Raw genomic sequence first — 24667 nt, 5'->3', positions numbered from 1 at the left:
CTTCCTCTTGTTTTTCGAGCGCCCTGTTGATGATATTAAGTGCCGAGCACTTCAGGGGCACTTCATTCTCTATAGTACTGCTATAGAGAACTTACATATTATCATTATTGACTATATTGATCGAGTACAGAGACATACACTTAAATATATCGGTGTTTCTTTTGCGCATGGCGCATATTATGGCGCATGTCATCGCGCACATCATTCTGTTATGTCGGCGAAATCATACACCTCACTGCTTACCTTTCTGCCTTGTCAATTTTTTCGCTTTGTCCAGTCACTGTTCTCTGTAGGTGATCTTGGGGCGTTCCTGGGCCAGACCAGGACATGTAGAGATGACGTGCTTCAATGTTTCTGGGTTGACTCACTTTCTGCAGTCTTCTTATGGGATGTGGCTCTTGTAGTGCAGCCTGGCAGCCGTCAAGGCGCTGCCCATTCGAGGACGAAGCAGTGTTGCTCTTTTTGAAGAGAATACTGTGAGGGGTGAGGCTCGCGTATTCGCCCTCTTTTTCCCTCCTTTGTAACCATAATCCCCAATATAAACGACGCTGCGAAAACAGCAGGGAGGGCACTTGAGAGCTGCTCTCGAAAAAACATGGCGAAGCTTGCACTAAGTCGCGTAAGGCTTGAAACAGCGATACTGGACGATTCCGAAGTGTAATCTGGTTGCTTCTAGGTTGTCTCTGGGCTTCAGCTAGGTGATGCTAGGTTATTTCTAGGATCCTTCTAGGTTGTTGATAGTATTTAGCTAGATGATGCTAGGTTGTTTCAATGTTGATTCTCAGCGCAAGCAGGTTCGAGTTAAACCCCACACAGACACAGACACGACACGGAGGTCCAAACTCCAGAGACAGAAACTCGCGCTGAAAGCGAGCGTTCTCAGCTCTTATAGGTCTACGGGCACGTCGTTATTAGCGTAGGGCTGTCATCTCTTCAGGGTCTTCTCGCAGCCGCTGTTGCCTTTCCCGTTCTCTGGTATTCTCTCGTTGTAAGTGCTCGGGGTCTTCGGCTCGCCGCCGTCGCTTCGCAGCCATTTATTGGTCTTATTCTTGCCTTCTTCACTTTTAGCGGACCAGTGGTAAGTAGTGGAGTTTGCCCAATTTATGTGGCACATACCCGTGATGATAGCCATTTCTTGGGCTAACTGTTGCCTTCTTCATCTTTAGTGGACCATTGGTGGGTAATGGGATTTACCCAATTTCTGTGGCACATACCAGTTTATCATGATGATAGTTTTTCTCCGGTCATATGTTTTACCTCCAGCTTTAACAGTTTCGCTGTTAAAGCGCCCCCATCAAGATTTCAACTTTCCACCTGTACATCTCAGGCCGAGTACTATGCACCTCTGCGCCTCACTGTAAAATGCCGAGTAGTGCGTAAACTGCATGTCAACGCACGGACGCAGTTTGACATCGGTATTTACAAGTTGCGCAGTGAAGGGCGATGTCATTTTCATCCACAACTAAAACTTACGCTTCGACTATTAAAAATCTGGTTGTAAAGAACAACATGCACAAAGGGCAAGAGGACGATTATATGCCTGTGATTCATATTTTCACCCCCAAAGAATATTCTTAGGTCCGCAGATCCGGGAAGCCTATTAACTGCCGAGGTTTAGATCTATTTCTCGCTATTTATTATGATAAACGTGTATAAAAGTTATATGTCGATTAGAATCTTGTGGAGAAGGTGTGCGGGTGCTTTAATTCTGAATTATTGTACAGATTTATCTTGAAAGCGACGATAGGCCATCGGAGCGCCGTTCCAGGGCCCTATAGAAATTCAGAGCTCCCTGTTTGCTTGCTGAAAGGCAAACACAATGCGCTGGAAATATTAAGTGTCATAGTAAACAGGGCGTAGCCAGTGGCATGTATATGTAGTCACATCTGAGTCCAAGGAGCGCTAGCGAAAACTGCTGGCAGCCTCTGGGGAAAGCACATATCTTTCTGCTCTACGCTTCTCGTACTGGTAGCGCTCGCAGGAAAACTTTTATTTAAACTGGTGCCAAAGTTGAACGGTACAGCTATCCCTACTCGGAAAATTATGTTTATTTTAGGCCAGAAGCACATATGGTGTGTGTATACGGGCTCGACCGATAGCCCGGGAGTATACTTCAATGGAGTAACCGATCACACGTGGCCGGCTGGCAAATGGTGCAGTTTGTACGTTTGAGCTTCGGTAGCTTCTACAGGACGCTGTGTATAACTCGGATCCTGGATTTCTTCGCGTCCGTAGACATCGACAGAACACCATTCCACTAACTGATCATCCACTGAAAGCACGTAAGGTAAATGATTTTGCCCCCGTTCTTTATAATGACAAAATAATATATGGGAGTTTCCGACGAACGTTTCAACATTGACTTAGTACTGTTGAGGTTATCTACAAAGAAATTGTCCCATATGTTCAAAGTTTCGTTCTAAAACTAGAAAAAAAGATTCTTGTCCAACGGCATATATTTCCTCAATGTCCCAAACTCACGCGGCGAATGCCTCCCCTGCGGGAAGGAACCCGCCTAACAAGTGATCTCTACCACGCAACTAGCGCTCCGGCAGCTAGGAGGACCAGTCCAGTCGCCCATGAAAGTTGGAAAACGAGGGTGTCCACTTCTTGACGGGTTAGGCCAGGAAGCATGAGCCTACCAGGAGGCCCGGAATATAGACTTGGTTCCTTTAGGACCAATAAATGTTATTTCTTTCTCTCTCTCTCTCTCTCCACTATAATTACGCATGCGTGATGAAATGATTTATTCCGGTTATTTTATACGCTTGCCTAAGTACAAACTAAAATCTGCAAATTCCCAAGAAAAGTGTTCGCTCTGGCATGCGATGACGATGAAGTTAGCGTGTAATTAATATTGACCGATGCTCTTATTGCCCCTCTACAAGGAAGTGGCTCAAAGGCAGAGTCTTCAAGGACGCTTTGGTATCCCCGGACAAGGGAATTTGTCATACAGCCGATAACAGGTGCTTTTTCCGCAGTAGTATTCATATTCACGGTCGCAGTTTACTTTTGACGACCAAATATAGCGTTCCCAGACGAGCAGTTCACACTTCAGGGAACCTGAAAAGAACGCCAGCTGTTGTAACATTCACTTCACGCGAAAAGATATCAACTAGCTAAAGACTGAGGCCCTCTAATATTCGGAAGATTGTCAGGTTCGCGAAAAACTCTTCTCTATATGCGCATTAAGGAAACCTTAACAGGATAATTAACATCTAACAGATGTATGATGTCAAAAACATGGGCTGAGCTAGTTGGTCAAATATGCCTTAAGTATGAAAAGCGCTAAAATGGGGGCGAGACGTGTACAATATACGTGATCATACGTCATACTTTCGGGATTGCCCATCCTACTTTTTCGTGGAAAGTACAAACCGACAGCACCTTAGTGTTGCTGACGAACGCCAAGGGTGCCCTCAATGTTTACATATTCACATATCTACAGGGCACTTTATAAAGAACACCGAATTATTGGCACAGTAGTACACCTATCACCATGCCAAGCAAAGTGGCACTGTAGGTTGTGCGAGAACAACAGTTCGCCTTGCAGCTGATTTGCTCCTTTGGCATATGTCTTCGCGTATGGTGGTTGTGTGGTTAAACTAATTATTACGCATTGCGTCACTTCAATTAGTGAAACATCTACCACATGTAGCATAGCTTAGTTGGAAATAATTTCTACCACCCAAATTGCCACATAAGAACTCCACTCAATTTCTTGTCCCATAAAACAGACGAATTGCTGCAAAGCTGCGTTGTCTGTAGCCTAACACTGGAAGAAAAAGTTTGGCGTAGTAGCCTATATGTTCTCCCATATTTACTTTCGCGGGTGATCGATATAGCCTACGAGAAAGAAGTGTCACGTGTCAACATAAGGTTACGCTGCGAAAGCATAGTAATTATTTACTTTTTTTCGTTTACTTAGCCACAATGACACAATAGATGAGAACATGGCACATCGCCGTGCCATCTCTGGTTCTGTACGTCCTTGTGTTCTCGAGAGCTGCAAATAATTTAAGACTTAGCTGCGCAAGCATATGAGTTATCGATTTGCTCTTGAGCCAGACGTAACGGTTTCGATTCCAGCATTTGCGTCTGCATCTGGGCTGCAGAAAAATCGGAAAGTGTTGACTTAGACGCAGGTTACTGAACCCCGGGTGATTAAAGCTATTGTAGTGTAACATGCCATGGCTTATGTCGTAGGCAAATGAATTTTGTTGCCCAGGGCCTTTACATTTATTTTTTTTGTGTAGGTTACCCTATCGCCAATAGGGGATATTCCTAATGCTTGTTGCTCCGGCAAAACTGAGCTCGTGCGCCATTTTTGGGTATGGCGCAGTCGCGGAATCGTCTGCTAGCGTCTCCATAAGGAGAGGCCATGGAGACGCTGAGCCGCAGTCGTTGACGTAGCTTTCGCACCAAGAAAATGCGGCCATTTCTTTCGTCATCCAGCGCCGAACGGTCAGCGGACCTCGCTGTGCCGCCACAAATAGACAAGAACGCAATATCGGAGTCCAGCAGGCTTAAAAACTCGTCCGGACAGCAGCTGCAAGAGACTCGGCACTTCGAAAAGCCGAATTGCTGCGCTCTAGTGACGTACGCTTCTGATCTGAGGTAGGCGCGCAAGAAGAGTTTGTTGCAGAAGAGATGTGACTGTCAAACTTCTAAGATTAGCTTGCACTGCAATACATCTCCATTGTGTTTTCCTAAAAAGCTCACAGGGTCCTTTATAGATAGTGCTAAGAATAGTCGAAGCAAAAACCATGCGGTGTGGCTGTTTTACTGCGCATTTCATGGTTCTCTAGTGACGCGAACGCCGCACAGAGGAAATGAACGCGCATATCGCGCACCTCGAAGCCCGAGGCACGCGTGTAGTCGGACGACTTTAGGCCGAGCCATACGAACACCACCAAGACGAAGTGAACGCACAGCTCGTGGCGTTCGTGTGGTTTTGTGACTTTAGGCCAAGTCACGGAACGCCGCAAAGATGAAGCGTGCGCGCAGCTCGCGGCGCGCATGTGGTCATATGGCCACGGGGGCTCAGTAGTTACGGTGCTCGGCTGCTGACCCAAAATACGTGGTGTCGATCGTAACCGCGGTGGTCGCAGTTGACGGAAGCCAAATTCTCGACTACCGGGTACTGTGCGATGTCAATGTTTATTAAAGAATGCCAGGTGGTGGAAATTTGCTATAGCCCTCTACTATGGAGCGCCTCGTAATCGTATATATGGCAGTTCTGGCTCAACGTGTATGATTAATGTCCAGTTTAAAAGACGCACGTGCTCTAAAAGACGCCACTGCTTTCCATATGCAACATTTCTTTAGAAATTCGTTGGTAAAACCGTAGGAGAAGTTGCTGCAGCTTCGTAACGCTCTGCACGCTGGGCACTTCGTTTGGAAATACAGCTGCAGCAAACGAGACTGTAATCAATCAGTAATGACTGTAAAGGTGGCGATCTCTGTGTTAGCGTTGTTAGCGTCTGTTTTGTTAGTGTTACAATAGGTTTCACCAAGTATCAACAAACTCGCCAAAAACGATTAGATTTTTGGTGTTTGAATGTTTGGACAATATAGGCGATACACTACAACAATAGTGCAACAGATTTGGCAAAGACTTTAGGTAGCAAGAAACTTTGAATAGCTTTGTGTCAGAAACGCCATGGAGCATTCAATCAGTAGAGCTGATGTAAAGAGCCGTGCATAATAAAAATTTAAATAAACGCCGAATGCGTTGGTACAGCGTCACACTACACCCTAATATGATCGCTTCCTTTGGTTTTTCTGTATAAAAGTAAGATATGGCTGTTTTTTTTTAATGAGCAGTGTTTGTACCACTTATAGGGCAGGGCATTCCTTTCTATTTTAATCCGCAGTAAATAAGAATTAAAGTCACTTTACCACAAGGGCACAGCCGCAAAGCCTTCGTTTATTCTCAGGTAACTTGTCATGCGCAGAAGGCTTATTTCGATGTTCATTCATATATAGCCTTCAATGAAAATATTCTCTGCTGCATAATCTTCTGGTTCAGAAACAGCGAACAGTATGCCATTTATTGTGAACGGGGAGCTCGGTTGCAATGTCCTTATCGCAGCTATTGCAATTTATTTATTACTTCTAACCTTAACTTTAGCGAAGCGAAGTGAATGCTTACTTATGCTAGCAATTTATTTCTCCACGCAATAGCGTATACACAGCTTGGAAAATCAACTGAGAGAGAGATAATAATATGAGAGAAAGGAAGACAGGTCAACCAGAACTGTACACTCTAAGAACTGTGACTCTCTTTTTATACATGCGAGAGTCACATGTGCAGTACTCCCTTTGAGAGAGGCACGTTGACCCTCTTTAGGAGAGTCGGGCAACGCACGACTTTCTAAAAGAGAGTCAATGCGCGACTCTCCTAAAGAGCGTCAACTTGCCTCTCTAAAGTGAGTGCTACACATGTGACTCTTGCGTGTATAAAAAGAGAGTCAAAAGACACCTTTTTTTTGTTAGAGTGTAGTATCCTGTTTGCTACCCTACACTAAGGGGATGAGGAAGGGAAAGAAAGATGGAAAAGAAACTGATATGGAATATTCTTACATGGGTCATCCGAGAACGTTATCACTGCGCATTTGTCGAGTGGGTCATAATAGTCAAAATAATACTTCCTTGTGTTGGATTCATCTGGAAAGCAATTAAATCAGCAGATACCGTGTCTGTCACTTCGCGATATCTCTCGCTTATTTATTTATTTATGAATACGGGAATCCCTTTCAAGGAGTTTCGCAGAGTGGGTTTACAAAGTAACAAGAACATAAAAGCAAACAAATGAAAAAAAGCCTGTATATGAAAAAGAAGCCTTCACAAAACATCTGAAAGCAAAAAAAACGAGGCACTTAACATTGCGCAGTACAAGAGTAATGAGACGTATAAGGGGTTACAGAAAAAAAGCATAGGTGTTTAAATAGATGTTTAAATAGGCATAGGTGTTTAAAAGGCAGGGGGAAAATAAAGCTAAATATGGCTACAAAACTTCGGCGTTGGTTGGTTTGTTCCTCTCATTTATCGTTCGCGGAAAGAATGAATATTTAAAACAGTTGTTGCGCGCCACATAGGGCGTTACTGTGAACTCGTGCCTCTGTCGAGTAGCGTATCCAGATGAAAATGCAAGGATTTCTGTAAGATCTACCTTGTAGTGGCCTTTTATTCAGCTGATATAGAAATGTTAGTAAGTTTAAACGGTTCCTTTCAGTTAGTGTTGGTAGATTAGTTCGCGCTGTATCGCATCGCACGGACGAAAAAGCACGCGAGAAAATACTACGGTATTTAATAGAGCGCTAAAACACCTTCGTAACTGCAGGTTCAATGTAAAAGCCACAAAATCATTCAGTGCAGAAGCACGAACGTTGACGCCGGGGCTTCGCTAATCCCGGAGTGAAATTTACGTACGCATGCGATATTCCGACGAATAAATGAGTTGTGAGAAAAAAAGTCTGCAGCAATGTTTGAGCTGCATCGTTGAGCTCTACAATACTAAGAGCGGAGCTGTCAAGCCTTTCGTTGCGACGGGTAGTGCGAACAAAAACTATCATCATCACGAACAGATGAACCGGCACGCGCTCTATTCGTCCTCTTCTTCCTTTTCTGCTTCGCTCACGCAACACGTGTGCCGATTTCTCCGGCGTGCAATGCAATAATCCGGATGGGCGAGTCTTTTACGAGACCAATGATCACGTACCAACTAGTCTCGGGACAAAAATTACGTAACACCACATCGCAACTAGTCACGTGACTAAAACTCGTGTACCATCACGCAACAACTATTTACGGGGACAAAAATCACGTAACATCACGTAACTAGTCACATGCCTAAAACCACGTAGCATCTAATTACGTGGGTGAAAATGACGTAACATCACGTGACCAAGTCCACGTAAACGTCATGTCACATTTAGTCACGTGACTAAAATCACGTGACATCGCGTAACAAGTAGTCACGGGACTAAATATCACGTAATATCACGTAAAAACTAGTAACGTGACATGTTCCCGCCCATAACCCCGTATCAGCTAGTCACGTGATTAAAATCGCATCATGTAACAGCTAGTCACGTGACATGTTCACGCCATAACCACGCAACACGTGCGTAGCATGGTGAACCGAGCGAAACCGGAGAAAAATAGCCAAGCCTATAGCTGCACTTAGTACTACTAGCAAAAACTTAGAAGCTTGGTCGAACACTAGCTCCACTGTTGGTTCCAGCCTTCCGATACTAGTGCAAGCTGCGCACATTTATTTAAAGGGCCCCTCACCACCCCGCGTTCAAAGACGAGGGATTGGTTTCCTCGTCGCCTTCGCTGCCCTTCCTACAGGCCATATCTCCCCCTTGCCACTTACTTCTTAAAAGCGTGTGTACCATGTCAGCACCAAGCATTGACCCTATCAAGATTTCGCGCTTGTCAGCTACACTCTGTAATCTCCGTTTGCGCAGTCGGGAACACAGGAAATGAAGTGAGATAAGTTGATCGCGCACGATAGTCAGGCGAGGCAAGGAAGAACGGATGGGCGGCTGCATGGCAAAGCAGTGCAGGAGAATATTCACATCTGATATTTTCGCGTATATGAACCAATCGAGAGTGTGTCCTATATAGACGTCGCGAGAATCGCTGCCCTGCGTCACGAAGTGCGCCAGAAAGACGAGAAACACCAGCAGAGACTACTTTGCTCGTTTTTTGTATTTTCGGAGGCTGGTGAGGGGCCCTTTAAGAGTGAGTTTTTAATGCAAACGCGACGAAATCACGCATCCTAGTCCCAGACAGCTTTGCAGTAAAAAAAAAAAGAAAAAGAAACAAGCCGTCTGGACTGCTGGTTACCCCTTACGGCAGGCTTCCCATCTCGGTATCTTGGAACATCGCCCAGAAAGCAGCGTCTCCTAAGAGCAAATTGCATAGGTGCCTTTGCGCAAACCTTATTACTAAAAAGCTACTCACTTTTTACTGCACTGAGTCATTTTGCTATTGTACAGGGCTTCCTTCTAAAGTTCTTTGTTTTTCGTGCTGAGATCGACTTTTTGTTGATATTGTCGAATGAAAGCTCCGGAATAGGTTTTTTTTTAACTTCCAGCAGCACGATGACCCATGATGCATTTTTTTGCGAACTAGTGCGCGCCTAAAATAAAATAATGTCTACTTTTTTTGGGGGGGGAGGGGGGGGGAAAGAGAAGTACCATACGTACAGCTATGCACGTCACACAACAAGTATGATATACTACAGACACAGGCGGCATAGTAACAGTTATCTCGAGTCATTTTAATGAGGAACATGAGTGTATCGTGTGTCAAATGAGGCGAAAGTCGTTCATGTTTACCTTGATATTTCCATGCCAAGAGGACTGGAGAAACGTCCATACCTGGCTCTTTTGACAGGTTCATATATACGAAATAACCAGTGCCGTTTATACGCCTGTACAAGACATGTTTAATATTTATTGTGTAGGTTGCGCAGGATAACATGACTCTAATTGCTATTGCTGCGACAAAACTAGAAATACCATATGGCACAAAAGCCATAGCTAAGGTAGTGAAGCAAAAATCTGGGCTAGTCAAGCAAAAAAGCCGGCTAAGTGTATTCCACGAAAATACTGACTATCAAAACACAGAATCAACTACAGACGGCCTAAGTATGAATACAAGCTCCGCCCGCAAAACCGCCGTGCGCTTGTCAATCACCTATGTAATAGTGTAGTGCAGGCTGGTTTCCTTTCGCATCGTATTTTTTTCTCTGCTAATGTAAATAACATTCATATCGAAAACTAAAGGTTCGTCCTTCCTACCTAAAGTATGACCAGTGATGTCAGAATCTCTGATCAAATTTGCCAGGGCGTTCAAGTTTTCGCCTTAAAACCAGCGATCAGAACGCGAAAAGTGCTTGACGTCACGGAAATGAGCAAACGTGACTGGATGGAACGTCTACGCAAATTCTCTCTGGGCGGCACAGTGATGGCTGCGGGCGGAGCTTATATTTATTCTTAGACTGTAACCGACTATAGCGCTACTTTCAAATCAAACCTGCAAAACCTATGTGCGCCATAGTATGTGCATTGCTTTTTACTTAATATTGTTAAGGCCTTATATGTTGAAAGGCGGCCTGACGAAAGGCCAGCGTGTGTACAAAAAGCAACAAACAAAAAAGCCTGGATCCACCCGCCCGCCTCTTGGCTTCAAGCGCGCGACCTGCGCGTCCACTTCGTGTTTGCAGCGATCGCATGATTAAAAAATAAAAAAACTGTTCTCGTGCGACCATAGATGGTGTGACTCGCTACGTGTTTACGAAAGCGAGAAGCCAAGGCAGTCAACGTTTTTCTTTCTCTGTGCAGTAAAGAAGATAAAGAAGAGGACTCCTGGCGCAGCAGATGTTATGGAGAGCTTCCGCGAAGTGACACCGGCTACTTGCAGAGTATAAGAAAAAAAATTCACCGACGATTACGATACTGCCTGATGCGAATTCCTAGCGCAGCTTCGTTTTGGGGCAGCGCCAACTGTGATGGAATTTTGGCCAGCCGCAGTTCTGGCAATGTAACATTCGTTGCATCTTGCCACATAAATTGCCAGTGCTCGAGTGCTACGCACACCACTCTGTGCATTGAAGGCGTCGCGAACCAAGCGAAACGCCGACAGCCCCGTTACGACAACCGAAGCCAGCCGCAGTGCACGTGCCAGCCCTGCAAGCGCACGAGCTCCGACCGAGGGGCCAGCGGAGGAAGAAAGCGAGGTTAGAGGCCAGTGGCTCGTGACATCGAAAGGCTCCGCGTTCGCTCTCTTGCTTTGTGCTCTCTATCGGTTACGCTGACGGCGACGCCGCTCAACGCAGAAACGGGCGCTAGGAGCTGCGCTCTAAAACGGCGCTCGCGTGACTCGTATTACTAACGTCTAGAGAAGCGAAAGCCATAATAAGAGCGAAAGCATGACGGTGCATAAAAAGGCGATACAGCAAATTAAGTGAGCAGTGAGTTAATGAACATTAGACGGTGAAAGTGAATTAGTAAGTCAATTTAGTGAACGTTAACTACATGATAGTAATCAAGGCAAATTAAGTTAATATTTTGTTAGTGAAAGTAAATGAGTGAAACTTAACTATTGGAAGTGACATTAGTGACAGTTAATTAGTGCACCTCGGACGCTGATATAAAATGTGCGGTAAAATAGCCACATCTCATGGCTTTCGCCTTTGAGCCGTCTTAAGCTATTGCATAAGGAACCCCGTGGCTTTTACCACCATGTATCTCTCTCTCTCTTTTTTAAGTTTGCCTAACCAAAAGATGATAATGTAGCAGAGATATACAAACCAGTATATTGTGTCATCTCCTTTAATGGGCGGCCTGTAAAAGCAAAAAGGAGAAGATTCAAATGTCGTTTATAGCTTCTAAGGTGCCGCAAGTTATCAAGAGACCGCGCAGGAATCACTGAGATCATAACGCAAGCTAGTGTGATAGACGTTTTTACCGCGGCCGCAGCTCAGTCGAATCGGCTTGTTTTGTCCCTTCGTGAATCACCGTATACTGAGGACGACCGGTGCTTTTGTCGTCATGAGTCTTCCATTTACAGGCTGCATCTTAAAAGTCAACTGCAGCCTCGACATAAGCGAAATGCCAGCTTTTTCTACCTCCACCACCGGAGAAGTAGCATGTAAGAAGCATCTGCCTCTTTATCCGGAAGGCACACAAATCAAATCGTGGTACAGGCGGGAACCGATCGTTCATCCTATGGGGTAGAAATGCCCCTTTCTTCTGGTAGCGTAGTTACTTCAGCATGTTATTCTGACCTCGAAAGTTGTGCTAATACAGACTCTGACGTCCCTGAGTGGCATCTATATCTTTCTGTCCCTGTCTCCCCCCCCCCCCCTTGCGGCCCTTTTTGTAACCACGGGAGCTTTCATCACTCAGAACAAAAGTGAGACTGTATCGAAAGCATTTTGGATTCCTCTAACGTCACCCCCGAGAGGAAATGTACCGGTCGTCTTTAGACACGCGAAAGGCCCATCGGGACCTCAGGTGTAGGGGAGGAGGGGTTCTGCGTAGCTCCGGCAGAATACTGCTTAGATTTGAACGGCCGAGGGCGCGCGCACTATCTTAACAAGGATCAGCAGACTGCTCACACCTTCGTGCGCGCTGTATTCTGCTGTATTTGCCTAGAAGCGACAGACAACACGAAGGTCGCTTCCTCCGCTGTAGCAGCCGTGCTTCCTTATGTCTTGTTGTGGTAGTTGTTGTTCCTTACGTTCCCGTTTTGTTGAGTTACGCCAGGTAAGATGCATTAGCACTTAACTGCTATTGTTACTTCCGTATATCCTTCCAATTTGTTGTTATCTCTTGCGGCGAAAGTGTCGCTTTTCTGATATTACCTACTAAATTATTCTTCAGTTGACAGGATCCTCGACTTCAATCTGTCCTTGGTTGTAATATACCGACCAAGCATTACATGTAACCAAAATTTGCTATGCTTTTATGCGATTCATCGCGTTTCTCAGTGAAGTAAAACTGAGAGCTGGGCGAGTTGGTATGAATTTGTGCGCGCTAAAAAAGTTCCTACATGAGTTTCTCAGTGACTTACTTAAAGGCATGCGCCGTCAATATGGTCATAACAACTGCTAGTAATCACCATGGTCACTGCTATTCGCACAACTTATGCATCTATAAGGTGTGCCTCGAGAATTTTTTTCAGCTATCTTCTCACGGTAAATTTGAGCAGCTATCCTCTCAGGGTAAATTTCAGAACGTTTTCTGTAAAGAATACACTAGAAGTAATAAACGTGAGACAACGCATTGCAGACGAACGAAAACAAACCACCTGAAAACTACACATAATAACACACTGCCAAATAATTTGAGAAACACGCGTTTGTCGAAAAGGGAATTTTCCAATACACCGCCACGAATGACTAAAACAACAGTGACTGAACACAGAAGTTTCCATGGCTGAACCATAGCTACGTGCCAGTTACTACAAATTAGCTTTTAATTCGTATCATGCGAAGTTCTTTAAATATGCAGGCTTAAATAATCCCGCTGTAGTTTTAACCTTCTTTTGTACTTTTGACTATTTCTTCTAATCCTAGAACACTTACCCTCTGTGCTTAAACAAAGATCATTTTTATGAAACTTTGTGATGGAAAACTTTGATTGAAGCTTTAAAATCACTTACGTATAGGTGTCGTAGTAAAGGTAGTAATGTTGCTGCAGCGATAGTGTTGTGTTGGTCAAAGACATTTTTGTATTGTAGATGCACACCGGGTCATGTCCTTCAATTGTTCGAGAATAGCTCCTTTGAAATACAGCGATCCTTTCATCTGTGTTAAAAAACTGGTTGGCAACATATAGTAACGATTGTCACAATTCAACGCATACATATATTAAAAAACATGCTTTTTTCCTGTTACAGTTGATTAAATCACAACGCCCTCTACGCGAAACAAACTTCTGCAAAGAACCAATTATTTTGCAAGAAATATTAATGTTACACGCCTTACACAAAATAATCTGCATCAGTGTTGTCGTATAGAAGTATACTAAACCTCTGAAATGACAACGGAAATTCGTCGCTCAACCTTCGGCTGGTATATATTTCGCAAAATATACAATACACTCTCAAATGAGAAACACACGAAGGGTGACAGTGTAAATATACACAAAGTGTGGCTGTGTAAATACACACTTTATCTGCCTCTGTATCTATGGCTCGAATGGCTCCCGGTCTCCTTAAGTTACCCCACCGATAATCCTGAACATTTGGGGCTATAAACCATATTTTGAAAAAACATCGACGAATTCGACTTTTCTTTTCCGTAATTTTTTTTATTCCTTGAGTTGTGTACTTGAAGAGACGAACTGCCGCAGAGAGATGACAATGAACAATGTGCAATTTGAACGATGCGTTGTCACAGCACATTTTTGTATTAATAACGTCGCTGTTGCTTACAAACAGTGCGGCTTTGCCATACATGAAGAGTGAATTCAGTTACGCAATCTTAAGTGTGTACACACATTTCATTCTCATATTCCCGAGTTTACACTGAATGTTAAATTTATACGAATCTTTTTCTAGGCTTTCTGTACCTCGGCGGTACACCTCGTGCCTGCTTTGAAACACACGATACTGAGCTGACTAGTTTGGGTAAATTCGAAGACCTGGAGCTTATTCGGCAACCCTCACGGTCACCAGATCGCTTCGAAAAGGGCATTATTGAACCACGTGCCGACATCAACTCTGCCTTACGTGATGCATGTTCAGGATATCTTGGCTCTCTGACGAAGACCTGACGCGCACAAGATGAAACAGGACAGGATTCCTCATATTCTCAAAAGGTGTCGCTGATGATGCCTTCAACAGTGTTTGTCTTTATTAACGTGCCGACGTTATTACAGTCGCCTCAGTTCCGCGGACTTCATTCGCTTACCAGCTTCGGCTCTAACGTACGTGGACCGGCAGCATCGCCACCAGCGCCCGATGGCGAATGCATCGCTTCTTCCGTGACCTACGTTCTTCTCAAACAATGTATTGCAGTGCCTCGTATTGTACTATCTAATGCGTAGAATTGCATCTATCTGTGGTCAAGTTTGGCTTGACAATTAACCCCTCACTGGTACTGCCACGTGGCATCGCTTGCACAGATTAACGCCTACGACGGTTACTCCATAGAATACCTTACAGTGGATGTGCAACCGACCGTACTGAACATTCGCTGTCTCGCACTTGTGTTATGGCCGACCCGAAGAAATTATTGCGCCAGACCTCGTGTGAGAGCACGATGGCAATATCTACAGCGTTTTTTTTTGTTTGTTTTCATATTGCGATATATTTGACCCTAAAGACCGCTCTTAGATCCAAACTATTGCAATGTGACACCGCATAAATGCTGCCGATGCCCGTCTTCCTCATAGAGATCCATAGAGAGTGTCGCCCGCAGAACATCAAGTTGTTCAAACTCATGTTAAGGAAATGTCCACCAAGAACGGTACTGTACAGTCCAAGGGCGTATTTGTTGTCTTGTGAAAAAGAACGTTGGCTCATCGCGATCTCGCGTGGCCTATCAGCATTTAAATATCTACAGGAAAGGACGTGTGGCCCACACCTCGTATTTATAACGCCACTGACTGATTCGTACGGTGCTCGCTATTTCGCTTCTATTAGCATTCGTCCCGGTTAGTGGCGGATTCCTCTGGACAAATAAGACCGTCCGGAACCCAACTTTGTTGCATCCGACGGTCTATGTCAGTGCTGGATGATGATGATCATAATGATGATGATGATGATGATGACGAAAACATTTCTTTATTGAAGTGCAAGGAAAACGGCTAGGGTCCCTGTTCTAGGACTCCTATAATAACCCTTGCGATAGCCCGGACCCGCCGCACGAGCGCCCAGATATACCTCGGGGGCGATGTCGTTAAGGATGTCTTCCCACTGCTCTGGGGTACGGGTGGTCCCAAGGATTGCTGGGAGGGGAGGTAAGTAGGCAGCGGTGCACTGTACGGTGATGGAAAAGGTTGTGGGGATGGCGTGACATCCTGGACAGGCGCCGGTATAGCAAGTCGGGTATTATTTATGCATGAAGTGCAGATTTCTAAAAGTTCGGGTCTGCAGCCGGCGATGTGCGACAGCCTCCTCTCGTGTGAAGGGCACTGGTGGAGGTTGGTATCGCTGTCGCTGGTGTATGTAATGCTGTGTGACCTCGTGACATGCGAGAAATGGGGAACCTAGCTCTGCGTTCACTGCCTCACTGCACGGGGCTGCTCGGAGGGTCAGTTTTCGAGCGGCTGCATGGGCGTGTTCATTACTCGACAGTGAGGCATGGCCAGGGGTCCAGAGCAGGTGTATGGTGTGGCTGATGAGTGAAGCAACTTTGGATGTGCGTAAAAGACTAGAATGCGAGGTTTGGGGTATGCCGCGACCCGTAAGGAAAGCCCGACATGCCGCTTGCGAACCGGTAGGTTTGCGCGGGGAGGCTCAAGGTGTGTTGGATGGCCAGGGTAACCGCCAGGATCTCGCCCGAGTCGGTGGCTCAACATTGGGATGAAGTGATCGAGGTCCAGTGGATCAGTCAGCGCCTGCGCCTTCTTCTCACTCCAACGGTTTGACATATACTCACCCGTCTAAGGCACCCAGTCCCCTCTGCGCCTCCGGAAACACAGGGGATTTCCGTGCCATTCCAAATAGCTCGAGTACTTCGCGTACATCCCCTACCACGCCACATGCACCATGAGCGCAACACCGACGGGCACGGGTGAGATGCCCAAATCGCACTTATGGCGAGGTTGAGGAGGATAGGGACACGGCTTGCACGGCAAACCGACACACAGCGGTGGTGGTTAGCGGTACTCATGATACAGTAAGTGCTGCCTTGATCTCAATGCTAGTTGATGCCATTGCGGCGAAACTGACTGTTTTATCTTATGCATCGCCGTGAACCGAAGCTGCCCCTTGACACTGCTCTTCTTTTAGCTGACACAACTGGCTAGTATGCGCTGCTCCATCGCCTTGGACGACTATCCGCGCTTGCAGTGCTAGGCTGACGACCTCGCAAAGCACCCAGCGACATCTCTGCAATATACGCTACCATGTCGATTAGTTCTCGCCTTGTGCGCTCGTGCTCCTGTGGTCGTCTTCTTGTCATACGGGAACTTCGGAGAGGCTCCTTTCTAGATACAAAGAATCCCGCTGTGTGCTGCGCAAAGTGACGCCCGTAACTCATTAGACTGCACCGGTGAATTTTAGGTGCGAAACACCTTATGCGCTCAGGCTGTCAGCGTCTCCTGTCGTCGTAGCCCGTCATGGTGTCTCCTGCGGTCGCCCGTCACGGTAAAGCAGGTCGCAAATAACGCGGCGCGTTCGCTCAGGAAAAGCTCGCGAGAACGCGTGCTCGCCCGCGAGAGGCAACGCCACGTGTGCTTCTCCTAGCGGCAAATAAGTGGCTCATGAAAAGCTCTGTTTCCGCGATCAACGCTGTCTGCGATGGGTGCTGGAAGCTGTCTGTAGAAATGAGAGGACGCTGTCCTCTCACTGTTATTGACGTGTCCCTATGGGAAACACCGGAGCTTCGCACCTTCCCAGGTTTCACTTTAGTGGAGCTGTCTTGTACAGTATAGTATAGTATAGCAAGGGGTGGGAACGAGGAAGTGAGTGTGAAGAGGAGGGAAAAGAGGAGGGCAACGCCACCAGCTTCGCCGCTTCCTTAGTCTTTGCACTGCTAGTGCGTAGCTGCCCAAATCTTTTTTTTCTTCGCCCTCTACCCTGGCTTCCGGTGACATGTTGCACGTATTCAGGCTCAAGTCCTAATTCACTGTTTCGTGCGCTTTATTTCAAATGCACCGGTACGGCGCTTTTACCGCCGGAGGTAATGCTACGGGCCGGTATCCTTTATGGCGCACCGACGAATCGGGGGAAGACGACGAAGACGCTTTGAAGACGTCGTGAGCCGCTGCCTCGTGGCGATGTTGATCTCGTTCACCTAGTCACTGTGGCTAAAACCAGTGTGCCCAGTATCCCCTTGTAAATACACTTTTATATAGCCTCTCGTCTGTTTCTTTCCACGTAACAGTACTGATATATGTGCAGGTCCAGAAATATTTAACAATATATTCAAGAAGGTACGGATCAAGCCAGCCAAAGCCAGGAGCATCAGTAATTCACAGCTGGTAGGCAGATCTATAAGAAGGTTTGGTTAAACATTCCAGATGAGAAGTCGTCCTGAAGGATGCGATCCATTATAAGTGGACGTATGACGACTGTGTAATTCTAATTAAAAACTAAACAAATAAAATACCGCATCCGGATGCTGTTAGAGAGACAGGCTTATTTACAGAAAGGCAGAGAGGCCGACCTGAGCGATAGTTTGCTCTAGCCTGCTACTCTACACCGGGGGAGGGGAAAAGGGAGGAAAAAGAGTGATGAATGACGATGGTGACTTAGAGAGGTGCGTATATACAGCCCCGTCAAGTTGGCGCTGTGCTATAACCGCGCCTCTAGTCCAGCGGCCCGTAGAAAAGCTGTGACCGCTCGTAGGACCACAGTTGCACTGTCGGCGTCAGGCGAAGGGCCCAACACAACTTCATCAGTTAATGGCCTATTATGAAATCGTTCAGTCGCGGAAACCAATTTCTGCCGGTCAAGTGCATATGCTGGTGTTAGTGCATATAGGCATAAGTGAGTAGAGCATTTGATAGCGCGGTGTTAGCATCCACTTGCGACTTGACGTCGCAGTCTTCATACCCAGAGCTGAGGAACAGCGTTGTCTTCACATCACGAGCCGACCCTTGTTTACTTCTTTTCTTATCTTCTATTTGCCTCATGGCAAACTTCAAGCGCCGCAATACGCTCTTCTGCGTTGCGAAGTTTACTCACACCGAGAACCATAATCGATGCCGTTCCAAGGAACCCATGTGAAACGGAGATGGTTAAGCTTGCGGTATTCATTCCGTGGCAGAAAGATTTGCCCTTCCAAGACAAAATGAGCACGTGCTTTTTGGCTAATATTTTCTGTTTTTTTATAACTGTGTCATGGCTTTATATTTTTCATACACAATCGGCCGCCCTTTATCCGTAACGCGCTTGTCTCACCGCAACGCTCGAGCCTTGTGACTTGCCGTAAAAAATAAAGAATTATAGCAATTGTACGATGCAGCAGTAACCCTGCAAAGCACATAATAATGCATCGCTATCATGCACGCCTCATAACTCCCGAAATGATATTCCAATGTTGATCGTTCCTGTGATTTGGAAAGTAAAATATAAGTCCTCACACTCACAACATCTTCCAGTGTGGCCCTACCACTGTAGTCGAAAGATCCTGAAGCGCGTCCAATTATACAAACGAGGAAAACCGAGCATATCATTCTATCTCGTTGATGAGATTTCCCTTGGCTTTTTTTATATGGAGGTGTTGGCTAAAAAAAAAACGCGACCCCAATTTGCGCGAGACATTTCAGAGTCCAGTGCACGGAATGTCTTTGCATGACCTATGCCCACGCGACGAGGATGTCGACAGCTTTCACTGGAACAATTTCATTGTAACCAGCGTTTAACACATGACCTGATCATTTATGACGACTCATCAGCGTTAGACCAAAGCTAATGAAGCAAGAAAGACATAGGGCATTATGTGTTCTTTTGAGCTGTAGTGTACTTATGACATAAATGGAAAGGAATTGAAGTGGACGAAAAAAGGACATGCCGCCGGTAGGGACCGAACACGTGCTACGTGCTCGCTACGTGTTCGCCATGTGAACACGTGCTGGCAAAAAAAAACTAAAAAACTGCACACTTGCCGACACGGCTAAGAGGGGCGCTGATTAACACTCACCGTATTACACCCATAAAATACCCAAATAAAGTGGAGGGGAAAACTACCGTCGCCGTAGCTCAATGAGTAGAGCATCGGACGCGTTATCCGAAAGCTGTGGTTTGGTCCCTAACCAGCGCAAAGTTGTTTTTTCATGCGCTTTGGTACCTTTCCATTTATGTCATAATTACTACAATACCGTTAAATACTGCAAATATCATCGTCTATACCTTCCTTGACATCGCTGGTAGTTGGTTTCCTTTCCCCTTCTCTCGTGTCAAATGAATGTCTAATTTGTAGTTCAGCTCCGAAGTAGTCACCCTTTTCTTTAAGCAAGGCTTCACTTTCTAAGGTTTTCAGTTATATTACTGCGGACCTGTTATTCGTTATGCCGTGATGAGCCGACAGAACGCTCGGCAGGTATGTGGGTATGTGCCAAGCAGTTCTTAGCATAGCGTAGCCATGCATAGCATAGTATAGCGAGAGGGTGCAATAGAGTAGCGATGGTGAGGTGAACTGATGTAAAAACCACGTAAAGCTACTCATGAGAGATGACCCCGCCAAAAACACGCAGAGGCAGTCACGTGAGATGTCCCCTACAAAACAAAGATAGTCACGTGACATGCTCCCGCAAAATCCAAGTAAACCTAGTCACGCGCCATGTTCCCACCAAAACTTCTCTGGTACTATGCGTTGCTGATCACGTGAACACTTCGGGCAGCTGCAGTCCTCTCCAGCCGAGCCACCTCCTCTCCAGTGCACGCGCGCTGGGCTTTGTGTGTAGGCCCTAAACACGCGGGCAACACGTGTGTTGTGCGGAGCTCGCGCGGACCTGCACCTCGACTCCTTTGCCCTGGGCCTCGTTAGAGCACATGTGAAGGCGGAGCTTAACCAATGCTACTACGGGCTCCCTGAAACAGCTGCGAACGACTCTGCTCATGTCTTAATGTAGGGAGGTGATCAAGGTGGGCGACCGACCGGAATGGAAAAGCCGGTTGGGCTTGATGGGACTTGGGAATAGCGAAACTTAGCAAATCGTGGCAGTTGTACTTGCCATGCCTAGCAATACTTAGCAAAACCTGGCAACACTTAGTAAAACCTTGCAGCACTTAACAAAACCGAACAACACTTAGCAACAACATAGACACGCCGGGCCTAGCTAGCACATCACCAGCTCCGCTGTGACCCAGCCTTGCGTGACTTAGTGCAAGCTGTGTATATTTTCTTGAAAGCGTATTGTTCTATTTCATTCCGCCTTGTATAAGGTGCCGACTTAATGATATGCTCATGCATCGAATCCTCTGCTCTCCTAATTTTGGTGCTGTGCAGAACCGCATTTGTTTGGGTAATTACGCTAATAGGGTTGCGCATAAAAGACACACAAAACTACTTCCATTAAAGGAACAATTATCACTTGATGGGAGAATCTTCTTCGCCAACCATATGATGATAGCTGAATATAAAAACCGCATCACCGCAGCTGCTCCTTGTAATGCTTATATGACTGTGCTTTCGTGAGATGTTGATGCCAGGGACATTTTCTTTTCGTCAGTCTTTAAAATGCAAAGGCTAGCTGTTTCCAATGTGCAGTTGGTTAATCGCAGCGAACCTTGCTGATCACAGTAGCTAGCATTACCAATGGCGCCCCAAGTTTTCATTGTGAATGGCCTTGTCGACGGAGTTATATCTTGTTATTAATTATACCGCTACTTTTCGTTGAGTGCTTGTTTATTTTTTTACGTTGATCTCTAAGCATCTTCGTGCACAAACAATTACGTACTACTTCTTTTAAAGTTGTCTCTAAAGGAATCTAAACGATTAATCCTCCGGATCTTAAGTTATGCAGAAACCAATGCAGTCCATGTCATGAGGTGACTGACATTGTCACAAAAACTTGACAGGTGTCACCGAACTTGTTATCGGGAAAGTATGTCTGTAATTGTGTAAAGTTATCGTTAAAGTAAGTTCGTCGCTTCACTCATGCGGCTTCGCTACCGAGATGCCCTTTGTCGCCGTGCAGTAACCGCTGAGTGCCGATTCCGACATTCAAGCACAGCAGTCGTCACGTTCGTAATCAATCAGAGTGATTTAAAGCACTTCAGCGCAGTGGCATCCCCTAGGCTTATAGTTGACTATATTTTCTTACCTATCTCGCAGCGATCGTGGCTTCGGCGAACGTTCCTCCACTTGGTCGGTCACTCACACGATGAAGGGCTACGGCCGCCACTGCGGCAGCTGTTTCAATTGAGCAACTATGATTTCTCTGAAGCGGTCTGTTGACGCTCCTTTTCACGTAGTGAAATAAGCGAAGTAGCTGACGTCAAACTTCGCAGATGGTTGCCGAAAAAGACAAAAAAAAATGGAAAAACTGATTCAAGCCAGTTGTCGCCGCTTCGAGAGATCCCGTATTCATTCTGCCTGCCCCACATGATCCGGCGAGACCACGTTCATAAAATAAAACCTATATTTCTGCTCGCCAACGTTTACGAAAATTCGCCTTTAGTTTTATCAGTTACAGAATGGGACTTTTTACCCTCATCTATCGTCCCGCTTGCGGAAGCATCACCGTTCCATTTCAAGTTGCCCTGATATTGTTTTTGGAAGGAAACATGCCCTAACGTAGAAGTATCTGTATATTGAATTAAAACACATATTCCACCTTAAAATTTTATGATGTATTGTATAATTGAATAATGTTCTTTGGTGTTTTCCACCTGTATATTTACACCCCCTTTTGTACTCCCACTTGTTCCTTTGTCCCCCCCCCCCTATGTAAAGCTCTAACGGGCCTTTAGGGTACTCGTATAAATAAATAAATAAATAAATAAATAAATAAATAAATAAATAAATAAATAAATACTATATCAGACTTCTAAATACAAGCGGTACGCTTAATTTAGATACAGAAATCTTTATGTGGATGTCATCATTTTTAATTGAATAAACTAGCCAGTTGTGTAACTATCCTTGATTTAGAAAAAAAAGGTTTGCGCTTAGTGTTCCCAGCGAAAGCGAACACGTAACCATATTTACACGCTGACTTCATTCGGGTATATAAATTGAGGTTACCATTTCTGCAACTCCTGAAGCTTTTCAATTTGCCATAAGATGGCAGATGATGCACCTGCCAAGTCTGCGTTAGTTTAATGTAAAATGATGCAAATATCGAAATATTCTTTCTTGCTTGTTGCCTGTTTAAGTATTTGTGTATGGAGTCTGCAGAAGCCACCTGGTTAGCAAGCCCATAGGAATTTGTTACTATGTGTAGGAAGTTGCTCCTGCACAGGAGTAATATGAACTACTATTATGTTGCATACAAATATTTTTATACGGCATCTCGATTTTTGTTTTTTTGCGCAAGAACAAAAGATCAGGTTTTCACTTGGGCAATCATTTATATTTGATAACTGAGTGCGCATTGTGGAATCGAGGAGGACAATCCTTGAATCAGATATAGGAATTGATTGACAGCCGAACTTTTATTCAACCACAGTCACACTTGGGGCGAGGTAATCATTCATGGGTGGTTTGTCCTACATCATCTCGGCTCAGTGCAGACACTTGAAATGTTCAGTGATACGCAAGAGAGTCGTAATATTTACACAAACGTGCCACTTTATTTTTTTTTTATCGTCGGAAGAAGGACGAAGCTGGCGACATGTTCCTTGGGATTACCAGCCCCCGCAAATAGACCGAGGATAAATACCCTATAAGCAGCCCGAAAAAGCAACTTGGTTAATAAACATCGGGGCGCGTTGTTCGGTCAAGAGGCAAGCTTCGAACCTCAATGGGGATGTTTCCTAAAAGACATGAATATACATTGGCTTCAAAGTGTCTGCCCCTGCCCTATAGTGACATGCAACTACACGTTCGTGTCAAAAAATGGCACGGAAATGAACTTGGCATCGGATCTCTGCTCTCGTGCAGCCGCTATGTAAGACAAGTGACTTGGGGATGATATTTTTTATGATGAAGGCACATAATTAAGGTTGCTTTGCAGTGCGCAGGCTTACTAGTCCATTAAGTACTCGGCACATAACTTCATAATTTATGTACCCACTTTGCCATGCGCATAAGCTCAAGCAGTGCTCCAGTAAACGCTACCAGCTTTAATTTAACCTTTAAACGCATAGACGTTGCACCGTAGGAAACAGATGCAGCGGTGCTCACGTAGAATTGTGGGTATGTTCTGAATATGAAAGCTACACGACGCATACGTCTTTTTAGGCTCTGCGGAAGGCAGAAAGACCCAGTTATAATTAGCAAAATCCCAACGTCTACCCACACTGAAGTGAGACATTCTTTTGTATTTAGCAATGCATTCTACAGCTCCTGCACTTACAATTTTGCGTTTTTGTATGGCGACAGCCTCGTTTCTGGAATGATGAGGAATCTGGCTCATGATTGAATAGAGAGCTTTCAAGGGCGCCTGTTTTCTTCAAGATGCTTCAGGGGTTTGCCCCACTATGTGTCAATGTTTTCTTTTGCGTTCTGTGCCCTGTTAATTGGCGCTTTTTTTTTCTCTCTCTCTCTCTCTGTAATAGGAATGTAACATTTCTGCTGCTCCACGCTCCGTTAAGAGATACGTCATAGTGTAGGGGTCGGAATCACGCGGCCCGCTGTTTCACAAGGAATAAAATGTTTCTGACTTTGCTAAACGGTACTCGCATTATTTACTCACCTATTGGAACTAATAACGCTTTGTTCGGGTAAGCTACAGAGACGAGACTGGTCTCAAGCATTATTTTTTTTCCTAAGGCACGCATACAAACCCAACTGTGGAACAAAATTCAAAATCGGCTTCTTACTCTTACTCCAACGCCAGAATCCAAATTACTCCAAATTCAGAATCAGAAAATTTCAGAATCGGCGCCCAGATTTCAATCACTCTGAAGATCAGTATTGAAATGTTTCTCGATTTACGACGCCAAATCTCCTGTATAAATGATTCATATAGGAGATATGTGAAATGCCTTCTTTCAAACAGCAGCGTGAGGTGACAATTCTGTTCCAACCCTCCGCCCCCCTGCCCCCGTTTCAACCTTCACTGTCCCGGCCCTTGCGGGACTAAATTTCGCGACTGCGGCCGGCTAGCTGATGTGAGTTTGAGACCCCTGCCATAGTGGATAAGGGTTAGGGATGTATATTGATTATCTAGAGCTCCATAACACAAAGGACCATAGAAGTACGAATAATGTCTGTATTTTCATTATTTTTTGTTTTTCCTCCAAAACAAAATGTGGCTCGGGGTCATGTTTAACAAATGACCGTCGTTGCTAGTAATCGCAACGAAGTGGTTTGAAGGCGACCGTTTATTACCGCGGTTTTTTGACAGCGAAAAAATAGTTG

The 24667-nt window shown here is 45.3% G+C and overlaps 1 protein-coding gene across 3 annotated transcripts; it reads right to left on the bottom strand.

The window, feature by feature from the left end:
- Positions 1-1969: 1969 nt before the first annotated feature.
- Positions 1970-18874, bottom strand: LOC119396066 (uncharacterized). 3 transcript variants are annotated; one of them, XM_037663133.1, is made up of 6 exons: positions 18786-18874; positions 13186-13343; positions 11331-11363; positions 9354-9448; positions 6586-6669; positions 1970-2272 (listed from the first exon to the last, which is right to left on the bottom strand). In XM_037663133.1, exons 1-6 carry the CDS (start codon positions 18870-18872, stop codon positions 2130-2132), a joined length of 600 nt encoding a protein of 199 aa, XP_037519061.1. In that variant the 5' UTR covers positions 18873-18874; the 3' UTR covers positions 1970-2129. The 3 variants fall into 3 exon arrangements, with proteins under 3 accessions (XP_037519061.1, XP_037519059.1, XP_037519060.1); XM_037663131.1 differs by lacking the exon at positions 1970-2272 and adding an exon at positions 2860-3063 and having other exon boundaries at positions 18780-18874; XM_037663132.1 differs by lacking the exon at positions 1970-2272 and adding an exon at positions 2860-3063.
- Between the last annotated feature and the right edge of the window lie 5793 nt (positions 18875-24667).

The sequence above is a fragment of the Rhipicephalus sanguineus genome, chromosome 6, assembly GCF_013339695.2.
Source record: "Rhipicephalus sanguineus isolate Rsan-2018 chromosome 6, BIME_Rsan_1.4, whole genome shotgun sequence".
NCBI classification, from domain to species: Eukaryota; Metazoa; Arthropoda; class Arachnida; order Ixodida; family Ixodidae; genus Rhipicephalus; species Rhipicephalus sanguineus.
This window is presented reverse-complemented; position numbering and strand designations above follow the sequence as displayed.

What these genes read in the sequence shown, in the direction of transcription:
- LOC119396066 (XM_037663131.1), bottom strand. Translation starts at nt 18,872, where the DNA reads ATGATATGCTCGGTTTTCCTCGTTTGTATAATTGGACGCGCTTCAGGA. An exon ending in CTTTACTACGACACCTATAC is followed by an intron (nt 11,364 to 13,185) that starts GTAAGTGATTTT and finishes TTGCTTTTACAG; the next exon opens with GCCGCCCATTAAAGGAGATG. An exon ending in GGAGATGACACAATATACTG is followed by an intron (nt 9,449 to 11,330) that starts GTTTGTATATCT and finishes TGTCTTGTACAG; the next exon opens with GCGTATAAACGGCACTGGTT.